The sequence below is a fragment of the Schistocerca nitens genome, chromosome 2 (assembly GCF_023898315.1).
Source record: "Schistocerca nitens isolate TAMUIC-IGC-003100 chromosome 2, iqSchNite1.1, whole genome shotgun sequence".
In the NCBI taxonomy this organism is placed as follows: Eukaryota; Metazoa; Arthropoda; class Insecta; order Orthoptera; family Acrididae; genus Schistocerca; species Schistocerca nitens.
In genome coordinates this window covers 33388690-33410772 of record NC_064615.1, presented here as the reverse complement: position 1 = coordinate 33410772, position 22083 = coordinate 33388690, and the positions used below count along the sequence as shown (strand labels likewise).

Sequence of the window (22083 nt, the reverse complement as noted above, 5' to 3'; positions counted from 1 at the left end):
AAACCCATCTATAAACCGCTCGCAACAAACCGGACACGGAAGTTAATTACGTTAATTGGCTGTATCCTCTCTCTCTGCACGCTATACGTTATGAGACAAAACTGAGCTAAGAAACACGTTACTAACTACTTAACTAACTAACTTGCTTCAGGATTCGAAGACAAGTCGACGAGTCAGTGGAGCTACTCTTATGTAGTAACTTATACACTGAATGGGTCTTCACGGGACATTTTACAGTAGTTTCTCTACTGTTGATCATTCCGATGTACTTCGTGTGTTGATGCTTCTCTACTAATGTGACAGATTCCTAAAACTTAAGGAAAGGTCTGAGGACTGGACGGACAATATTGCTATCGTTCCGGGAAGTGTGTTCGCAAAGCTCAGAAGAAGATCAAATGACACGAATGTCTGAGGTTCTCCCAGTAGCGACAGATGTGGTGTAGTAGTTACATAGTACACTAGGATCAAGGCTCAGGTCGCATTCCATTGGTCCTGTTTTATGTTGCAGTGGGTTCTTTAAATCCCATTAACCTGGCACAAATATACGCTGTATCTCGAGAGCTCATTCAGTTGTTCGATCATATGAGCGACTCATTTAGTAAGCTAGAGTGGATGTAAACAGGCAAAAATTCATCTGTAAAATATGCTATCTTCTTCATCAATTTTTTTTAGTCTATGGACTTCTCTCATTAAATTATTATCGTCCTCCGGTACGTGTAATACAAGGTTTCATACCTGCAGGATCGTGGCTGCATCTATGCATAACGGTAAAACTCTTTCCAATTTTACCTCAAATTGTCGGCCATGGTAGCCGAGCGGTTCTAGGCGCTACAGTCCAGAACCGCGCGGCTGCTACGGTCGCAGGTTCGAATCCTGCCTCGGGCATGGATGTGTGTGATGTCCTTAGGTTAGTTAGGTTTAAGTAGTTCTAAGTTCTAGGGGACTGATGACCTCAGATGTTAAGTCCCATAGTGCTCAGAGCCATTTGAACCATTTTTTTACCTCAAATTTAACCCTACGTATCATGAACAAGCTACCCAATAATTATTATTCTACGAATTAGCCAAAACCACTGTTCATTTAAAAGAAGACTACACAAGCTCTTTTTACATTGTATTTTGCTTCCCTAAGTAATATATTCCATCTACAACAACGTAACCCAATCTCTGTCTGATCTTTAATGTTTGCCTTTGTCTTGAGTATTACATCTTCACAGCTCTTGTGTCCCAATTCTTGCAATTCTTGCATATCTATTCCTTTATATCTACCTTTCCTTCCAATGATTGTCCCCTTCTCTCTCTTTCGTTATCAGTGTTCATCAACAAATTCTGTGTCGGGTCGTAATTCACCTTGTATGATTGTCATGGTTATTCTCAGTACGCTCCAAACAAAGAAAGTCTCATGAAAATAATTATTAAACAACATACAAAAATTCATAGTATAATAGTTCGTTCTGACTATAAAAAATGTTACTACTGGTATAATCCACTAAGTAGACTGTGTGGCATAATCTAATCCTCTATTCACTTCTTACTAAAACGATTTGTCCGGTTTTTGTGAGTGGCTTTGGTGACATCGTCATAGAATGTTGCTGCACTGAACTGAAAGATATGCTTCAGTATGGTCAAGCTGTGTCTGACGGGATTCATAGTCTTCCCTTTGGATAGATCTTTAGAAAGCTCTTAACGTTAAAAGAATCCTAACCTGAAACCGCTGCAAATGTTTCTGTAAAAAATGTTGTAGATGATACAGACACAATTAGTAATGAAAGTTGCAAACCTCAGGTAGAGCTCTACACAAGTTTCTGCCCCTTATCACGAAAATCGAATATGATTTTGTAACTTTTGTCAAATTCTAAAATACAGGTACAGGAATGCCTGCAACTGGTATAAGGTACCAAACCTTTCTTTCGTCTTATCGCACAATCATACAGTCAGGTATCTTGCTGGAAAGAGATATTCTTAATAGTTTATGCTAAAAAATTTAAATTACAGCAGGAGATGACAGGTGTGTTGCTGCTATAAGCTGTGCAGTGGTCAGACCACAGCTGCCTTCCTACACGACAGACACCGCGCCTCGATGCATGCTTAATTCCGAAACTGAGGCTAGCAGAGCGAACGCTGGAATGCTGGCTTGGATCTTGAAATAGTCGAGGAGAAGTGTCCCAGTTCAAATCTCGCATCAGTGCAAATGTGGGTAGCATATTGGTGTCCATGACGCTGAGAAACAGTTTAATCCTTGACATTGAACAAAAATCGGGAGCTTATGGAGTCTCCGTAGCATTCTGTTCAGAATTTGGAACTGAGTTAGCCTCTCCGTTAACGATAGTAAAGTACAGACGTCTCGGGATTTTTTTTTCTTTTGCCCAGTTTTTGGAACAGGAAGAGTAGCAGAAGTGATTGCACAAAACTATCGTGCATAATCATTGACATCATGCTTCGTAGAATCTTAAAAGGAAACATAACCAACATATTTTAAGGAGAAAAAAGAACCAGCAAGATAACAGCCACAGAAATCGTCCCATCCCGAGAATTTGGGCCATAATTCGGACAGTACGCGGTTATAACCTTCTCAATGCACAGCTTTGGTAGACACTCGCCACACTGCATCCTCCTAATGTACGAGCGCGAAGTAATGTAAGCGGAGTGACAACCAGTGCCCTCCTGTTTGCGGAACGTTGAAGGCGTGGGAACATTAGATAAAAGAGTCACGTCTGCCGAACGTATTTGGAAATCTTGTTCGAATCACATCTTCAAAAAATGGCTCTGGGCACTTTGGGACCTAACTTCTCAGGTCATCAATCCCCTAGAACTTAGGTCTACTTAAACCTAACTAACCTAAGGACATCACACACATCCATGCCCGAGGCAGGATCCGAACCTGAAACCGTAGCGGTCGTGCGGTTCCAGACTGTAGCGCCTAGAACCGCTCGGCCACTCCAGCCGGCGAATCACATGTTGTTTTACGCGATAAGGAGGTATATTATCACGTAATAAAACAACAATAAACTATTAAACGGCAAAAAATGAGACAATCTTGTTTATTAATTCCGAATTTACGGGCTATTAGACAGTGTACAGATTTTTTGGGCCACTCTGTAGGCTATATATCTCAAAATAAAAATGAATAAACATAAGCTACTGGAGAATTATTATGAATTATAGTTTTGATTTACAATTTCATCATGCCAATCACATTGACGAATAGCACAGCTCCTGAAAACATAATCCACTGTAACGGTGTCGGCTTTTCCGTCCAAATAAAATAACGCGCAACAGCGCTGTTAATAATAGTGTTACGCTACATCTTTAATGACACGCTCATTCGTTTCACTGAATTTGTGAATCGCAACATAAATGTCTTGAAAGCGAGATCTCTGGCAGCAGCTACAGGTTAAAACCTAAGCGTTTCGACTCATGAACAAGGCACTATCGCTTGTTGGTTCACTGACATTATAAACACGAACATCTTACTCATTCCACTGTACAGTGCTTGGCGCTCGGGCATTGGGCAGCGGAAGAGCTGCAGTGAGGCGGGGCGAGTGACAGACAACTGTGACGCGCACTGTTTTAATAGCTGTACATTGAGGAGGTCGTAACTGCGTCTTTTCAGAATTATGGCCCAAATTTTCGAGCGGGTTTGATTGCTTGGGCTGGTATCTTGCAAGTATGCTTTTTTTTCCTTAATGTATGAGATTGCAAATTTGTGGTAAGTTCCTACGGGACCAAACTGCTGAGATCATCGGTCCCTAGGCTTACACACTACTTTAATCTAACTTAAACTAAGTTACGCTAAGGACAAGACACACACCCATGCCCAAGGGAGGACTCGAACCTCTGACGGGTGGAGCGGCGCGAACCGTGGTAAGTCGCCCAAGACCGCGCGCCTACACCACGTGGCAATGTATGAGATCAAGTTTCCGATGTTTTCTTGTTAGAATATATTCTAAGCTCAAACGTAGCAAGGTATGTGGAACAGATTGACCTCTTCCATGCCATCCAGCGTGTATTCCTGAAACACTCGCGTTTGACACATAACTTCGTAAAAGCCGTTCACCAAGGCATTCAGGCGAATGGAGTATTTCTGCACTTTCAGAAGGTATTTGACTGAATACCAGACCAAGGGGTGTTAAGCAAAAGTGCTGTCGTATGTGATATGAAACAAAATTTGTGACTAGACTGAGGATTTCTTACAAGGGAACCTCCCCATCGCACCCACCTCAGATTTAGTTATATGTTGGCACAGTGGATAGGCCTTGAAAAACTGAATACAGATCAATCGAGAAAACAGGAAGAAGTTGTGTGGAACTATGAAAAAATAAGCAAAATATGCAAACTGAGTAGTCCATGCGCAGGATAGGCAACATCAAGGACAGTGTGTGCCCAGGAGCGCCGTGGTCCCGTGGTTAGCGTGAGTAGCTGCGGACCGAGAGGTCCAGGGTTCAAGTCTTCCCTCGAGTGAAAAGTTTAATTTTTTATTTTCAGTTTATGCGACAAACTCTTATGTTTTCATCACTTTTTTGGGAGTGATTATCACATCCAAACGAGAACCTAAATCGGGCAAGGTAGAAGAATCTTTTTACCCATTCGCCAAGTGTATAAGTTAGGTGGGTCGACAACATATTCCTGTCATGTGACGCACATGCCGTCACCAGTGTCGTATAGAATATATCAGACGTGTTTTCCTGTGGAGGAATCGGTTGACCTATGACCTTGTGATCAAATGTTTTCGGTTCCCACTGGAGAGGCACGTCCTTTAATATACTAATCACACGGTCTTGCGGTGCGGTCGCAAAACACAGACACTAAACTTATTACAGTGAACAGAGACGTCAATGAACGAACGGACAGATCATAACTTTGCGAAAATATAACAAGTAAACTTTTCACTCGAGGGAGACTTGAACCAAGGACCTCTCGTTCCGCAGCTGCTCACGCTAACCACGGGACCACGCCGCTCCAGAGTTCACAGCACCTTGATGTTGCCTATCTTGCACATGGACTACTCAGTTTGTATATTTTGCTTATTTTTTCATAGTTCCACGCAACTTCTTCCTGTTTTCTCGATTGATCTGTGTTCAGTTTTTCAAGGCCTATCCACTGTACGAACTTTTAACTAAATCTGAGGGGGGTGCGATGGGGAGGTTCCCTTGTTAGTAGGAAGGAAGCAGCTTGGATGGATGGTCATCGACGGATCTAAAAGTAACTTCAGACGTATTCTAGTAAAGTGCATTTGGTTTGACCTTTGTTGTTAATGTTGTATATTAATGACCTGGTAGACAATATTAATAGTAACCTCCGACTTTTATTAATAGTAACCTCAGACTTTTGGCAGTTCATACAGTTACCTATAAACAAGTATAAGTAGGCTGTTTAGGTTTTTATGTTGGTAACGCCACGTAGCGCACTGTATGAAAATCACTGACTGTGCTGTGTGCAGTCTGTGGCTGGTTGGCATTGTTATAATATTCGCTATTGTTGTGTTGGGCAGTTGGATGTGAATAGCGCGTAGCGTTGCGCAGTTGGAGGTGAGCCGCCAGGCAAAATCTTTCATTTGCTAACTTTGCCTATCAGTAGTTAGTGCATTCAGTAGTTAGAATCTTTTATTTAGTTGGCAGTACTGGCGCTCGCTGTATTGCATTAGTTCGAGTAACGAAGATATTTCTGAGGTAAGTGATTCATTAAAGGTATAGGTTATTGTTAGTCAGGGCCATTCTTTTGTAGGCATTATTGAAAGTCAGATTGCGTTGCGCTAAAAAAAATATTGTGTGTCAGTTTAGTGATGATCAGAATAAGTAAAGAGAAAACTGTTTGAGTACGTTGAGTTTTGCTCACATGTTTGAAAATCAAATAACGTAGAAGATTACCAGCACAGTCATTCATAATTTTTCCAAGGGGACGTTACACAAGTAGAGGAGAGTGTTGTACGCAGAGGATAGTGTAGCTAGGATCACATGATGGTTTTCAGTCGGTACTTCAGTCTAGTGACTAATTTTAGAACCACGTGAAGGAACGCGCACTAGACACCACTATAAGGAGTTCCCACCATTTTCTACAGTTTTTATTGTTTTTAGACATGAGGCTGTGTTTTGTGGAGCATTTGTAAATATTTCACGTTTTACTCGTGTTGGTGCTCTATAATATATTAATGCTATTTCTAATGCATTCTTAATTCTTCACTTAAGAATTTTATAGTGATATATTTACAAGTGATAGAGCACAGCAATCAGTCGTCCTTTTTTGCAGGTTTTATTTGGCAAATCCAGATTTCGGCAGTGCCTAGCCACTATCAATGCACTATTTCATTGTATCAATGCATGTCAGTTCCCTGTTGTTCGGGCGTCTGTCACAGTTCTTTGAAGATAATGGCTAGGCACTAGCCGGAATCTAGATTTGCCAAACAAAACCTGCAAAAAAGGACGACTGATTGCTGTGCCCTATCATTTGTAAATCATAGCACAGTCGGTGAGTGCACCTACGTTGCTAATGGAAGGTAACCTGAAGAAAATTGTACGTATTTTTAGAACTATATGTGTAACAAATGGACAGATAAATGACACTTCGTCGGTCGCCCACCATCTTGTACACTGAAAGAAAAGGAGTTCTTTTGCAATGGAATATGTGGAACTTGTAAATAAACTGAGTTTCTTCAGTGCCTTAAAAATTTTTCTTGTCTTGAAGACGGAAATTCGTGTAGTTTCCAGTAGATTAAATTTCAAAATCTATTTAACTTTTGACTGTTTTTTGATATTAGTTGTGCTTAATTTGATTACACTTTCTGATTATTGGTGTGTAATAATGTAACAGATAGACGATTACATACTATACTGAGAAGATTTTATCGATTGCAATGCTTTTACATGCTAATCTAACATTTCATCCTGACAATAAGTACGTGACCCTGTTGTACAGGGTGATTCAAAAAGAATACCACAACTTTAGGAATTTAAAACTCTGCAACGACAAAAGGCAGAGCTAAGCACTATCTGTCGGCGAATTAAGGGAGCTATAAAGTTTCATTTAGTTGTACATTTGTTCGCTTGAGGCGCTGTTGACTAGGCGTCAGCGTCAGTTGATGCTAGGATGGCGACCGCTCAACAGAAAGCTTTTTGTGTTATTGAGTACGGCAGAAGTGAATCGACGACAGTTGTTCAGCGTGCATTTCGAACGAAGTATGGTGTTAAACCTCCTGATAGGTGGTGTATTAAACGTTGGTATAAACTGTTTACAGAGAATGGGTGTTTGTGCAAAGGGAAAAGTTCTGGACGGCCGAGAACGAGTGATGAAAATGTAGCACGCATCCAGCAAGCATTTGTTTGCAGCCCAGGAAAATCGACTCGCAGAGCTAGCAGAGAGCTGCAAATTCCACAATCAACTGTATGGAGAGTCCTACGAAAAAGGTTAGTTATGAAACCTTATCGTCTGAAATTGGTTCAAGCACTGTCTGCAGCTGATAAGATTAAAATAATCGATTTCTGTGATTTTATCCTTGCTCAAATGGAAACAGATGAATCTTTCGTTTCAAAGATTGTGTTTAGTGATGAAGCAACTTTCCACACTAACGGGAAAGTCAACCGTCACAATGTCTGTATATGGGGCACTGAGAATCCGCGGGAAACAACTCAGTATGAACGTGACTCGCCTAAGGTGAACGTTTTCTGTGCCATTTCAGCCAATAAAGTTTTTGGTCCCTTTTTCTTCGAAGGTGCTACTGTAACTGGACTACAGTATCTGGAGATGTTAGAGAATTGGCTGTTCCCTCAGCTCGAACAAGAAGCACAACAATTCATATTTCAGCAGGATGGAGCGCCACCACATTGGCACTTATCTGTCCGTAACTACCTGAACGTCAACTACCCGAGGCGATGGATCGGCCGCCAGGCAGCCCGTGACAGAGCACTTCATCACTGGCCTCCAAGAAGCCCTGATCTTACCCGCTGCGATTTTTTCTTATGGGGGTATGTTAAGGATATGGTGTTTCGGCCACATCTCCCAGCCACCATTGATGATCTGAAACGAGAAATAACAGCAGCTATCCAAACTGTTACGCCTGATATGCTACAGAGAGTGTGGAACGAGTTGGAGTATCGGGTTGATATTGCTCGAGTGTCTGGAGGGGGCCATATTGAACATCTCGGAACTTGTTTTTGAGTGAAAAAAAACCTTTTTAAATACTCTTTGTAATGATGTATAACAGAAGGTTATTTTATGTTTCTTTCATTAAATACACATTTTTAAAGTTGTGGTATTCTTTTTGAATCACCCTGTACTTTGAAACATGTTTTCACATTTGGAAAAAAACTTAATTTTCCGGAATAATTGTTGTAATTTCGAGAGAGGACTGCACGACACGAAATGTGAATGCCATCATTTGAAAACTGAATATGAAAATTTATTGAACTTCTATTACAGGCCAAAGTCTGAAAAGTCTACGAAGACACAGTGAGGGAAGAGAAGGAGAAGAGGACAGCAGGAAGAAGAGAGTGGGTTGGCGGCAGAGGCACGTACGTACCTTCGAGAATGACGACGATCTCGAAGCGCTCGCGCAGCATCTCCGAGGCGGACAGGGGGTACAGCGGCGACCACTTGTCGATGCGGTGCACGATAGTGGTGGGCCAGATGAAGAAGATCTTCTCCTCCTCGCCGTCGCCGCCCACGCGCAGCTCCTGCTGGGAGTACGGCAGCAGCTCGCCCTCCTTCGTCACCTGCAGACCGCACAAACAGTGAGCGCACTCCGACAACACCTAATAATGTCTCAAGTATCGACAACGGTATGAGTACGGTGAGGAAGACAGTGACATATCCAGTTTAAGCCACTCATTGGTGATGAGACCCCGTAAAGCTCCCGAACTGTGACGATATTGATTGCTACATTTCACCCGTTGTATCATACAGCGGCAGACATTCTGTATGGGTCCGTCACTCGTCACCTCGAGGCCGACGGGTCGGTAAGCACTACTGATCGTCACCAATTTCAGTGGGCCAGTTTAGCGGGCCGGTCGAGACGCAGGCGTTCAGCAGACCAGGAAGGTATACATGCAGCCCTGTTGTTCTAATCTTGGACGACGCAAGTGTCCGCAGCATTCCATGAAGATGTAAAAGAAATAACAATTTTGAGTGCCGAGAGTGTCAAAATAAACATCGTCCACGGTAACCTGGATGACTGCCCAACCAATCTTACGAAAAGCACATCGAAAACATCACAGAATCACCATTGGCCTGAAGCAACGTGAAAGACTTGGCGCAAGTCAGGCTGCTATAAGGTAACACTTTTCACGTGTATACTTCCACACGGATTTTGTTTAAAAGTAACGCGTTTTTTGCACACCGTGAAATGCAGATAGTGTCTCGCAGCGCACAAATGAAATATAATTTAAAGGAAATGTTTTAAACTGGTAAGGATGAAGTAGTAGTTAAAATGGGCTCTATTTCATTTTTCATGCCGCGAACGATGAAGAGAAAGAGAGAGAGGGAGAGAGAGGGAGACTATGTTTGACCGACGAGAGTATAGCCACCTGTTGGGATTAACGAGGATTCGATAGAGAGGACATGAGCGGTTCACGAGAGTGACATCTGAGCGCCAGTGAGGAAACCTAAATAGTCCCAACGATTTTATAAACAAGAACTGCACAGATGTAACTATAAAAACAATAATTACTGTTTGGTTTGACGATGTATTGATTTTTTTATTCTTAAGAATGTTCTCGTGTTTCTTGGACGGATAAATGAAATGTGCTATCTGCTATGAGATTATGACACGAAGAAGGGTTCTATTATAAAATTTTAAGGCGAATAGGACTTTGTACACTGAAAAACTTACGAGAGAATGTAAATAACGAATGTATGCAAACTAATTGGAATGATAAAACATAATGTAAGTAAACGTTTGTTATTTTTCATTATTCAGACTGCAGACTTTTTTTCCTTGTAGCAAACTCAATTACAGTCTTTTAGTTTTAATAAAGGAAAGAGCATAAATCTAAGAAATTTTGTTCACTTAACAGCTGATGTGTGAATTTCTTTTAACTAGTAAAAAACTTCAAGCTCTTTAGGTATAACCATATGACACCCTTTAGGAATATAATAACGCATGTAAAGACGTACGTGGCTCGAGATGATTGGGTGTTTGTGTTGTCCTCATCATTTCATCATCACTCATGAAAAGTGGTGAGATTGGGCTGAAAAAAGGTTGCGAATTTGTACGGGCGCTGAGAATCGCGCAGTTGAGCGCCTCACAAACCAAACATCATCATCATCTTATAGGGTCGTTAATCGACGCGCCCTTCTTTACGTAATTTTTTTTTCAAATGAGAACCAAAATTTGTTTTATTGATCATAACGTTAGAATGATCTCCCCTTCTGATGTACGTAAAACTTCTGACCAGCGCCACATTTTTAACTTGTGCGTACCTGAATTTGAGTATTTGCTATGAACTAATCATCCCTCATTCAAATTTGAAGTCGGTATTAAGACTAATCTCGTATTATTCTTAGCGAAAGAACCAGAAAAAGCGAATTCCTTTTGAGTTTCTAGTTAACCGTCCACTTGTTACTTAATTTCTTAAGCAATCTTTTCTTGTCTTGGCAACTGTTAGTCACAGTTACTAATTTGTCAACTTCATGATCGTACCAGTCCATATCTAGAGGCTGACTGTGTAAGTTGTGTGTCGAGCGATTTATGGAAATCTCAGAAAATCTAAATATCGATGACCGGACGGTGATCCGAGCGTCCGTCGCTCCGAATTTGAGTCCATTGCCTCAATCAGTGCAACGCTTGGCTCGTTAGGACTAATAGGCGGGACAGAGGACAGCAGGTTTGTTCAGAAAACACGAGCGCATAGCGGAGACGCTCATAAAGCTTCAACCACAAGAGAGGCATTGTTTATCGTGGAGAGGATTACTGTTCAAGTTTAGACATCGAATGTTCCAAGAGGGGTCAGATAAAAACGACTTCCTCCCAAGTACGTCATGATAAATTAAGAAGACGGGAGAATCCGAGAAAGGATGACAGTCAAAACAAATCATACACTGGAGTCCAGTTTATCATCAGAGACCGAGGAGAAGGCCACCGGACAGACGGGACATTAGGCAACGGGAAGCTCACGACCGACAGAAATGGAAGGTCCTAAACTGCACCGGTGACTCAAAGAGGCCAGATCACCAGGTGACTCAGCTGGATGATGATTATGATGATGATGATGATGATAGAGGCTTGCCGACGATTGTTATCCCGTGCACTAAAAGGGAATATAACTGGAAGTGAAACTAGTAATAATACCACACGCACCCTCCACCACACACCATAAGGTAGCTTGAAATGTACTAATGTAGATGTTTTTACATATACAGGAAGAGGACAGTAGTCTCAATATTCATAGTCGCTAAGGTCCTTAGTTACGCGTTTCTATTACATGTAGTTATCCGGAAACTTCGTATGATAATGGCAAGCAGGGATCGGTCTACAGCAGACTCCGGCGACCTAAGTGTGTGACTGACGCCACAGTCGGTTGCTGGGGATGCCGCTTTTTTTTCCGATGCGTAGCGCTGCGCTGAGAGCGCAAGTAAAACACACACTTTTTGCAACGCTCGTGTCATCTCAGCGCAGTAGTATCCTCGTAACTACAGCAAGATATACAGTTCTTCCCACACGAATTGGCGCTGAATATATAGTACATAGAATGGAGAGTCTAGGCTGTCATTAAGAGTATACTGCTCTGAGTAACGAGTCATGTCTTTTTAATGTCCAACTTGCACACGATTTTCAACTATTGCTTCAGCGAATGTTGGTAAGTCCTGTATCAAGCCCAAATACGTTACATCAGCAGAAGAATCGTACAATGCGGGGTTACACTTTCTGCTGACAAGTAATAACGTAACCCCTGTACACAATCTCCGATCGTACTCTGGGATAAGGCCTGGAGAGCTTACGATATTTAATTAGGAAACTAAGTCATGTCCAGTTTCGCGCCAAGACCGGAGAAAACACTCTAACAGTTCAGAGTTTGTGGATCCATTTTGTTGTAGCCGCGACATGAAGCAGCTTAATTGCAGTAAACGGCAATTTTCATTTTGTCTGTAATTGATCTTGTAATCTGTGTTACTTTCGTTCATCACTTGAATCCTTTTCCCTCCATTTAACACTCCTTTTTGCTTCTTTTTTATTCTGTAGTATATATGTGTGGTGTCACCGCCAGACACCACACTTGCTAGGTGGTAGCTTTAAATCGGCCGCGGTCCATTAGTACATGTCGGACCCGCGTGTCGCCACTGACAGTGATCGCAGACCGAGCGCCACCACACGGCAGGTCTCGAGAGACGGACTAGCACTCGCCCCAGTTGTACGGACGACGTAGCTAGCGATGCACACTGACGAAGCCTCGCTCATTTGCAGAGCAGATAGTTAGAATAGCCTTCAGCTAAGTCAATGGCTACGACCTAGCAAGGCGCCATTAGCATTACATAGCTTGTATCTAAAGAGTCTCACTTGTATCGTCAAGAGCGATGTACCACAAGGATGGATTAAAGTTAAGTATTCCAGGAGCTACGTACTTTTCTTTATAGCATTCATTACGTATCCTGTTTCAGACCTATCTACTAGCCTGCGTGAGTTAACGCGTGCCTTTCGGCTACTTCCGAGTGGCGTGGCTGTCTTGTTACGCCACAACAATATGTTCTTATTGTCCCGTCACGCTCTCTGGTATCCCTGTTTCTACTTTCCGCCGCCTTGTGCATTGCTTCCGGCAACCAGCCACGCTGCCTTTTAACGAGTGCGCCGAGCAGCTAAGGCCTTGTTCTGCCGAGTCGGGGGCCGGCACGGTAGCTCAGCGTGTTCGGTCAGAGGGCTGTTAGCTCTCTGTAATAAAAATACTGAGTAAAGGAATCAACGATCAAATAAAAAGAAGTGCGGCTGTAGCGAACGTGCTGAGCTGCTGCTGACTCGGCTGCCTAAGCGAGTCATCAAAAATTTTGTAGTAGACCGCAATTTTGAAGTCACCCTGGAGATTAAGTATTGTACTTGGTTCTTTCAGATTACATTCATGCATTTCAAGTTCTTCCAAAACGTTTAAAAATAAGTGTCTTAGGTGCCGCAAGCACACTGAGCCCAATGTACACGATCAGAAAACTTTCCAGATGTCCTCTGGTGAAAACAGCGTGAACTTTGTTGTAGTATAATGTTTTTTATTTATCAAGTTCAACAAGTTGTGTCAATGTATTAATGTCAAGTGCATTATGTATTCTACTTCCTAACGCCAAATTATTTGTTCTATCTTTTTTACACAGTTCCTCGTTACATTTTAATAATGCGCACATCAGTAGTTTCGCTCCCCTTCCACCTTGCTCCCTCCCTTACCTATCATTCATGATTACGGATTTGCATTCTTATACTGTGTTCAGTATAGTGGTTGACGCCGTGGAATCTGCGCATAAGCGTGCTTTTCTCCTGTTACCTTTGCTGTACAACTTCAACTACGTTCTTTTCTTTCAAGAATTGTACCTTCTCATCGTGATTAATCGGGTACCATTTCGTGTATTTTATTAGTCGGACAATGTCAATCTATGTAATTTCAATATGCAAGTACAATTTCAATGTTTTAAATCTTAAATATTTTTCCATCTGTGTCATCTGAGCAAATAGTTATGTTTTAACGTTTCATTTCATTTTACTTTTAGATCTGAAGGTGATCATTGCTTACGACTGAAACTAGTAATCAAGTGTGAATTTGTGCAACTGAGAATGAAATAATAATTTTTTTTAAAAAAAATTGAACGGTTGCGGAATCTCTCGGGCAATATGCCACACATTATTAGAAAGGCATACTTCTTTTGTCTATAATGGCACTTCTCTTTCGTGAAGTTTGAGAATTATGCCTTACGGAATGTTATGTGATTGTAATCGGTGCGTGTGGAGATTTAGTGTCGTGTTCGTGTGGTTGATGACGATGAGAGTGAAGGGGAAGGTTTAATTCCGGTATTATCGAAAATTATAAGGGGACCACGGAACTGGGACACTGAACGTCCCCATTTAAAGGATAAAGCGCCATCAATTACTAAAGGCCTTCATTCCTGAAGAGACTGTGGAAAGGTCTGGAATGTAATCGAGGACAAAGGTGCAAAAGGTGGTTGTCAGGAACTTTTCACCCCCATCTCTCCTCCTGCAACATCTCATTTCCTGACCGTGCCTGTGTGTCTTCCCCCTCCCCCCCCCTGCCTTCCTCTCTGACAGTGTCGTGTTTACGTGGGAGTAGGCGTCTTGCTTCGGCCTGGAGTTGATGGTCCGTTTTTCTACTAATGTTCTTGACTGGAGCCTACAAAGTGGATTTGAAGAGCGGTAAATTTCCCAATGATCTATATCTATATCTATACTCCGCGAGCCACCTTACGGTGTGTGGCGGAGGGTACTTATTGTACCACTATCTGATCCCCCCTTCCCTGTTCCATTCACGAATTGTGCGTGGGAAGAACGACTGCTTGTAAGTCTCCGTATTTGCTCTAATTTCTCGGATCTTTTCGTTGTGATCATTACGCGAGATATATGTGGGCGGTAGTAATATGTTGCCCATCTCTTCCCGGAATGTGCTCTCTCGTAATTTCGATAATAAACCTCTCCGTATTGCGTAACGCCTTTCTTGAAGTGTCCGCCACTGGAGCTTGTTCAGCATCTCCGTAACGCTCTCGCACTGACTAAATGTCCCCATGACGAATCGCGCTGCTTTTCGCTGGATCATGTCTATCTCTTCTATTAATCCAACCTGGTAAGGGTCCCATACTGATGAGCAATACTCAAGAATCGGACGAACAAGCGTTTTGTAAGCTACTTCTTTCGTCGATGAGTCACATTTTCTTAGAATTCTTCCTATGAATCTCAACCTGGCGCCTGCTTTTCCCACTATTTGTTTTATGTGATCATTCCACTTCAGATCGCTCCGGATAGTAACTCCCAAGTATTTTACGGTCGTTACCGCTTCCAATGATTTACCACCTATGGCATAATCGTACTGGAATGGATTTCTGGCCCTATGTATGCGCATTATATTACATTTATCTACGTTTAGGGAAAGCTGCCAGCTGTCGCACCATTCATTAATCCTCTGCAGGTCTTCCTGGAGTACGTACGAGTCTTCTGATGTTGCTACTTTCTTGTAGACAACCGTGTCATCTGCAAATAGCCTCACGGAGCTACCGATGTTGTCAACTAAGTCATTTATGTATATTGTAAACAATAAAGGTCCTATCACGCTTCCTTGCGGTACTCCCGAAATTACCTCTACATCTGCAGATTTTGAACCGTTAAGAATGACATGTTGTGTTCTTTCTTCTAGGAAATCCTGAATCCAATCACAAACCTGGTCCGATATTCCGTAAGCTCGTATTTTTTTCACTAAACGTAAGTGCGGAACCGTATCAAATGCCTTCCTGAAGTCCAGGAATACGGCATCAATCTGATCGCCAGTGTCTACGGCACTGTGAATTTCTTGGACAAATAGGGCGAGCTGAGTTTCACATGATCTCTGTTTGCGGAATCCATGTTGGTTATGATGAAGGAGATTTGTATTATCTAAGAACGTCATAATACGAGAACATAAAACATGTTCCATTATTCTACAACAGATTGACGTAAGCGAAATAGGCCTATAATTATTCGCATCTGATTTATGACCCTTCTTGAAAATGGGAACGACCTGCGCTTTCTTCCAGTCGCTAGGTACTTTACGTTCTTCCAGAGATCTACGATAAATTGCTGATAGAAAGGGGGCAAGTTCTTTAGCATAATCACTGTAGAATCTTACGGGTATCTCGTCTGGTCCGGATGCTTTTCCGCTACTAAGTGATAGCAGTTGTTTTTCAATTCCGATATCGTTTATTTCAATATTTTCCATTTTGGCGTCCGTGCGACGGCTGAAGTCAGGGACCGTGTTACGATTTTCCGCAGTGAAACAGTTTCGGAACACTGAATTCAGTATTTCTGCCTTTCTTCGGTCGTCCTCTGTTTCGGTGCCATCGTGGTCAACGAGTGACTGAATAGGGGATTTAGATCCGCTTACCGATTTTACATATGACCAAAACTTTTTAGGGTTCTTGTTTAGATTGTTTGCCAATGTTTTATGTTCGAATTCGTTGAATGCTTCTCTCATTGCTCTCTTTACGCTCTTTTTCGCTTCGTTCAGCTTTTCCTTATCAGCTATGATTCGACTACTCTTAAACCTATGATGAAGCTTTCTTTGTTTCCGTAGTACCTTTCGTACATGATTGTTATACCACGGTGGATCTTTCCCCTCGCTTTGGACCTTAGTCGGTACGAACTTATCTAAGGCGTACTGGACGATGTTTCTGAATTTTTTCCATTTTTGTTCCACATCCTCTTCCTCAGAAATGAACGTTTGATGGTGGTCACTCAGATATTCTGCGATTTGTGCCCTATCACTCTTGTTAAGCAAATATATTTTCCTTCCTTTCTTGGCATTTCTTATTACACTTGTAGTCATTGATGCAACCACTGACTTATGATCACTGATACCCTCTTCTACATTCACGGAGTCGAAAAGTTCCGGTCTATTTGTTGCTATGAGGTCTAAAACGTTAGCTTCACGAGTTGGTTCTCTAACTATCTGCTCGAAGTAATTCTCGGACAAGGCAGTCAGGATAATGTCACAAGAGTCTCTGTCCCTGGCTCCAGTTCTGATTGTGTGACTATCCCATTCTATACCTGGTAGATTGAAGTCTCCCCCTATTACAATAGTATGATCACGAAACTTCTTCATGACGTTCTGCAGGTTCTCTCTGAGGCGCTCAACTACTACGGTTGCTGATGCAGGTGGTCTATAGAAGCATCCGACTATCATATCTGACCCACCTTTGATACTTAACTTAACCCAGATTATTTCACATTCGCATTCGCTAATAACTTCACTGGATATTATTGAATTCTTTACTGCTATAAATACTCCTCCACCATTGGCGTTTATCCTATCCTTGCGGTATATATTCCATTCTGTGTCTAGGATTTCGTTACTGTTCACTTCCGGTTTTAACCAACTTTCCGTTCCTAATACTATATGCGCACTATTCCCTTCAATAAGCGATACTAATTCAGGAACCTTGCCCTGGATACTCCTGCAGTTTACCAATATTACGTTAACTTTTCCTGTTTTTGGTCTCTGAGGACGGACGTTCTTTATCAACGATGCTGATGTTCTCTCTGGTAAACCGTCAGGTATTTTATCGTTTCGCCCAAGGGGGGTCCCTCTAACCTAAAAAACCCCCGTGTGCACGCCACACGTACTCTGCTACCCTAGTAGCTGCTTCCGGTGTGTAGTGCACGCCTGACCTGTCTAGGGGGGCCCTACAGTTCTCCACCCAATAACGGAGGTCGATGAATTTGCAACCATTATAGTCGCAGAGTCGTCTGAGCCTCTGGTTTAGACCCTCCACACGGCTCCAAACCAGAGGACCGCGATCGACTCTGGGCACTATGCTGCAGATATTAAGCTCAGCTTGCACTCCGCGTGCGATGCTGGTTGTCTTCACCAAATCAGCCAGCCGCCGGAAGGAACCAAGGATGGCCTCAGAACGCAAGCGGCAGGCGTCATTCGTTCCGACATGTGCTACTATCTGCAGCCGGTCACACCCAGTGCGTTCAATAGCTGCCGGAAGGGCCTCCTCCACATTACGGACGAGACCCCCCGGCAAGCACACCGAGAGCGATAAATTTCCCAATGATCGCCGTTACAGAAAGAATCCTAAACGCCCTACCAGGGCGCAGGGGCTTACAGGAGCGTTGCGAGCAGGAGCAGGAAACCGTTAGTGAGAAAGCCTACTTTCCTGCTCGTGACGGGGGTAGGATGAGAGGCCAACATGTGAAACATTCTCGTTGAGGGGTTGCGGCCTCGCGAAATCGGCCGTCGGTCCTTCAAGCCGTGTCTCCTCCGGCTCGTAATTTGTGTGTTACAGTGATGATTATTTTGGAAGTTTTGAGTTAGTGAGTCTTCGTGGTCAACGAGGTTACTTTCCGGTACGGAAAGCCTATAAACCATTGAAAGTGCGTTCCTATAGAAGGACGTCTATTTCTGCTGGGACACTGCTGTTTTCTTCGACGATTACTGTCGGTTAGTGAACACGCGCTAGTTCGATAAAAAAAGGTCTGAAAGCAGAGCTTGGAGCCATAAGCTAGCTGGAGATGGTGTTGGACAAAAGGGAGCGAACTGCCTGGGGTTAATTCGTGTCAATAAAAAAATACTAACCTTACGACTTATCTTAGAAGAAAGATTAAGAAAAGGCAAACCTACGTTTCTAGCATTTGTAGACTTAGAGAAAGCTTTTGACAACGTTAAGTGGAATACTCTCTTTCAAATTCTGAAGGTGGCAGGGGTAAAATACAGGGAGCGAAAGGCTATTTACAATTTGTACAGAAACCAGATGGCAGTTATAAGAGTCGAGGGGCATGAAAGGGAAGCAGTGGTTGGGAAAGGAGTGAGACAGGGTTGTAGCCTCTCCCCGATGTTATTCAATCTGTATATTGAGCAAGCAGTAAAGGAAACAAAAGAAAAATTCGGAGTAGGTATTAAAATTCATGGAGAAGAAGTAAAAACTTTGAGGTTCGCCGATGACATTGTAATTCTGTCAGAGACAGCAAAGGACTTGGAAGAGCAGTTGAACGGAATGGACAGTGTCTTGAAAGGAGGATATAAGATGAACATCAACAAAAGCAAAACGAGGATAATGGAATGTAGTCAAATTAAATCGGGTGATGCTGAGGGGATTAGATTAGGAAATGAGACACTTAAAGTAGTAAAGGAGTTTTGCTATTTAGGGAGTAAAATAACTGATGATGGTCGAAGTAGAGAGGATATAAAATGTAGACTGGCAATGGCAAGGAAAGCGTTTCTGAAGAAGAGAAATTTGTTAACATCGAGTATAGATTTAAGTGTCAGGAAGTCGTTTCTGAAAGTATTTGTATGGAAGTGAAACATGGACGATAACCAGTTTGGACAAGAAGAGAATAGAAGCTTTCGAAATGTGGTGCTACAGAAGAATGCTGAAGATAAGGTGGGTAGATCACGTAACTAATGAGGAGGTATTGAATAGGATTGGGGAGAAGAGGAGTTTGTGGCACAACTTGACTAGAAGAAGGGATCGGTTGCTAGGACATGTTTTGAGGCATCAAGGGATCACAAATTTAGCATTGGAGGGCAGCGTGGAGGGTAAAAATCGTAGGGGGAGACCAAGAGATGAATACACTAAGCAGATTCAGAAGGATGTAGGTTGCAGTAGGTACTGGGAGATGAAGAAGCTTGCACAGGATAGAGTAGCATGGAGAGCTGCATCAAACCAGTCTCAGGACTGAAGACCACAACAACAACAACAAATTACATTTGTTTATGTGCAAATTTAAGAGTGATGTTTCTGAGTGAACTTTTCCCCACCAACTTTTAACTGTGTTTCTGTTTACTTGTTATGGTGATTACCAAAAATGGCTCTAAGCACTATGGGACTTAACATCTGAGGTCATCAGTCCCCTGGACTTAGAACTACTTAAACCTAACTAACCTAAGGACACCACACACATCCATCCCCGAGGGAGGACCCGAACCTGCGACCGTAGCAGCAGCGCGGTTCTGGACTGAAACGCCTAGAAGCGCTCGGCCACAGCGGCCGGCTGGTGATTATCAATGACATTTGCTAATACCCAATTGAAGATCGTGTACTGAACTGTTGGCGGTCCATTAGTCGGACCTCGGAATCTTCCCTGAAAGCGGTTAGGCTGCTACAGGTCTTTTAATTATTCACTTTGGTATGCGGAAATGTTTTAACCATGGCTCGGGGTCAAAGCTAGAGTGGCGACACCTATTCAGACGGATTTTACACGTCTAGCGGTGTAAGGAACTGATATGGGTCCACCAAAACACGGGGCGGAACAGTACGTGAGGTAGTGTCTCTCGTGCGCCGACAGCGAGAGGATTCTGGCCGCAGCAGCTTCGCGTGAAGCCACGGAAGCACCGGGCTACGGACGAAAGCGAAGTTTCCCGGCCAAAATACTGGTGGCGAAGATTTCTTCTGTCTTGCAGACTCTTACCAACACCAATGCATTACGTGCTTTGGCACAAGTACAGGGCGGACGAGAAGTCCCTGTACCCTTGTAACCTCTGTTTAATATCGAACGTTATTATGCATGTCGGTACCCACTGTATGTTACTTCTTATCAACTGTTAAATTAGTTGTTCGAATTGATGTTTACATGTTTTCGCAGTTGCAGTAGCGGTCGAGTTTTAATTTTTTGACATGGCAGACGTGAGCGGTCGTAGTTACACTACTGAGAAGCACGGTCGCCAAAACACAGAGCTGGCAGTGAGGCAGATTATGGCAGTCTTTCAGGAAAGATTTAATACGGCTCCACCGCGAAATCCGACACTTGTGGAATAGGAAAGATTTGCTTTTGCTTTTGGCAGCGTTAAAGGCGAGCCGCGGAGCAGAAGGAAGAAGACACGAGAAGAAACATGTGCCGAAGCCTCTGCTTCGATTGAACAATCTCCTATGAAGTCGACACGTAAACTTGCTTCGCATCTCGGTATACCGAAGACAACAATGCGAGATCACATGAAAAAAGTCCTGAAGGGTAGACCTCTACGACCGACGTTCGTAGACGACTTACCGGAAACAGACCGGAATGAGAGAGTTCTGTGGTGACGCGCTTTTTTAATTTGCAGATGCAGTTAACTCGTGCATTCATCGCAGTTCACGTGCTAGAAATATTGTCATTTGAGTCAAACAGAATGCTCGTTACACGCTCGAGTCAGAAAGGAACCCGCCTCAGGCAATGATATGGGCAAGGACGAGATCGCAACGTCTGCTTAGATCGTACTTTTTTAAGGGACTGTGAATGGCGTACACTATTCACACACTTTACAAACCTAGTTATCATCTCAGCTTGAGGAAAGAGGCCTCACAGAACGCATGATGGCTGCAGCAAGAAGGAATGCTTCCTCACTACGCCCTTGCTTTGCGCGAGTTCCTGAAAGAATATTTTCCAGGACGGTGGATAGCTCGTGATCATCAGCAAAACCTGCTCCCATGAAATGGCCACCAAGAGGTCCTCACCTCACCACACCTGACATTATGGCAAGCTAGCGCAGTGGGTAGCACACTGGAATCGCTTACGCGAGGACGGCGGTTCAAATCCGCATCCGGTCATTTACATTTAGGTTTTCCGCGTTTTCATTAATGTGTTTAAGGCTAATGCTGGAATGGTTCCATTGAAAAGGTACGGCCGATTTTCTTCCCCGTCCTTCCAAAATCCTAGCTTGAGCTCCGTCTCTAATGACCTCATTGTCGACGGGACGTTAAACACCAATCTCCCCCTCCTCCATCTGCACAGACGTCACAACGCCGGTACACCACGCTCGCGGCGTGGATACTTCATGGCCGACGGTGGCTCGATAACAAAAGGAGAACAGAATCCCGCGAGAGGAAACCAAACTCACCGTGTGAGACGATCTAAGGGAAGCAGAGAGTCCGAAACCAGGTAGAGACGTGAAAGGGAATAAATTACGAACGCGGCTGGCGGGGACGGCTAACAACTAAGCAGTCGGCAACAATACTCGGCACGAAGGACCGCGTTGGTTGAACTCGGCGTAAGCGCTGGCGCGTTTGGCTTACTGCCGATCACAGGTAAACACTTGTGTCAGCAAGTCTGCCAATACTACTCCGCTGCGCTACCCGTGACAGCTCATTTGCTTCAATCGCTGTGTCCGCTGGCGGCGATACGAAATCCAACACATGACAGTCAGAAGCACAGGTTTGTGAACCCTGTTGTCCTGTGTCTGCTGCAGTAACTGTCTGGGGCATGGGGGGTGGGGGGAGGGGAAGCTGTAGCACTGCAGCGACCACCCCTTCCACCCCTCGCCCCCAGGAATGTACTTCTCCCAACAAAAGAGAGAGAGAGAGAGAGAGAGAGAGAGAGAGAGAGAGAGCGAGAGAGATAGGCGGCCGTGACTGCCCGTTGACTTGTTGTTCAGCCCTACAGTTCAACTCTATAGATACCGGGAAAAGTCGATAGTTTTCGTGATTTCGACGGCTACCAAACGCAACA

At 43.4% G+C, this 22083-nt stretch overlaps 1 protein-coding gene across 5 annotated transcripts in view; it reads right to left on the bottom strand.

Annotated features, from left to right (window-relative positions):
- Positions 1-22083, bottom strand: part of LOC126235694 (G protein-activated inward rectifier potassium channel 3-like) — a 690709-nt gene that overhangs the window by 364318 nt on the left and 304308 nt on the right. For all 5 annotated transcript variants that reach the window (XM_049944441.1, XM_049944440.1, XM_049944438.1 and 2 more), the window contains exon 4: positions 8512-8704. In XM_049944441.1, the coding sequence (XP_049800398.1) occupies positions 8512-8704 (193 nt within the window). The remainder of the gene's footprint in view (positions 1-8511; positions 8705-22083) is intronic.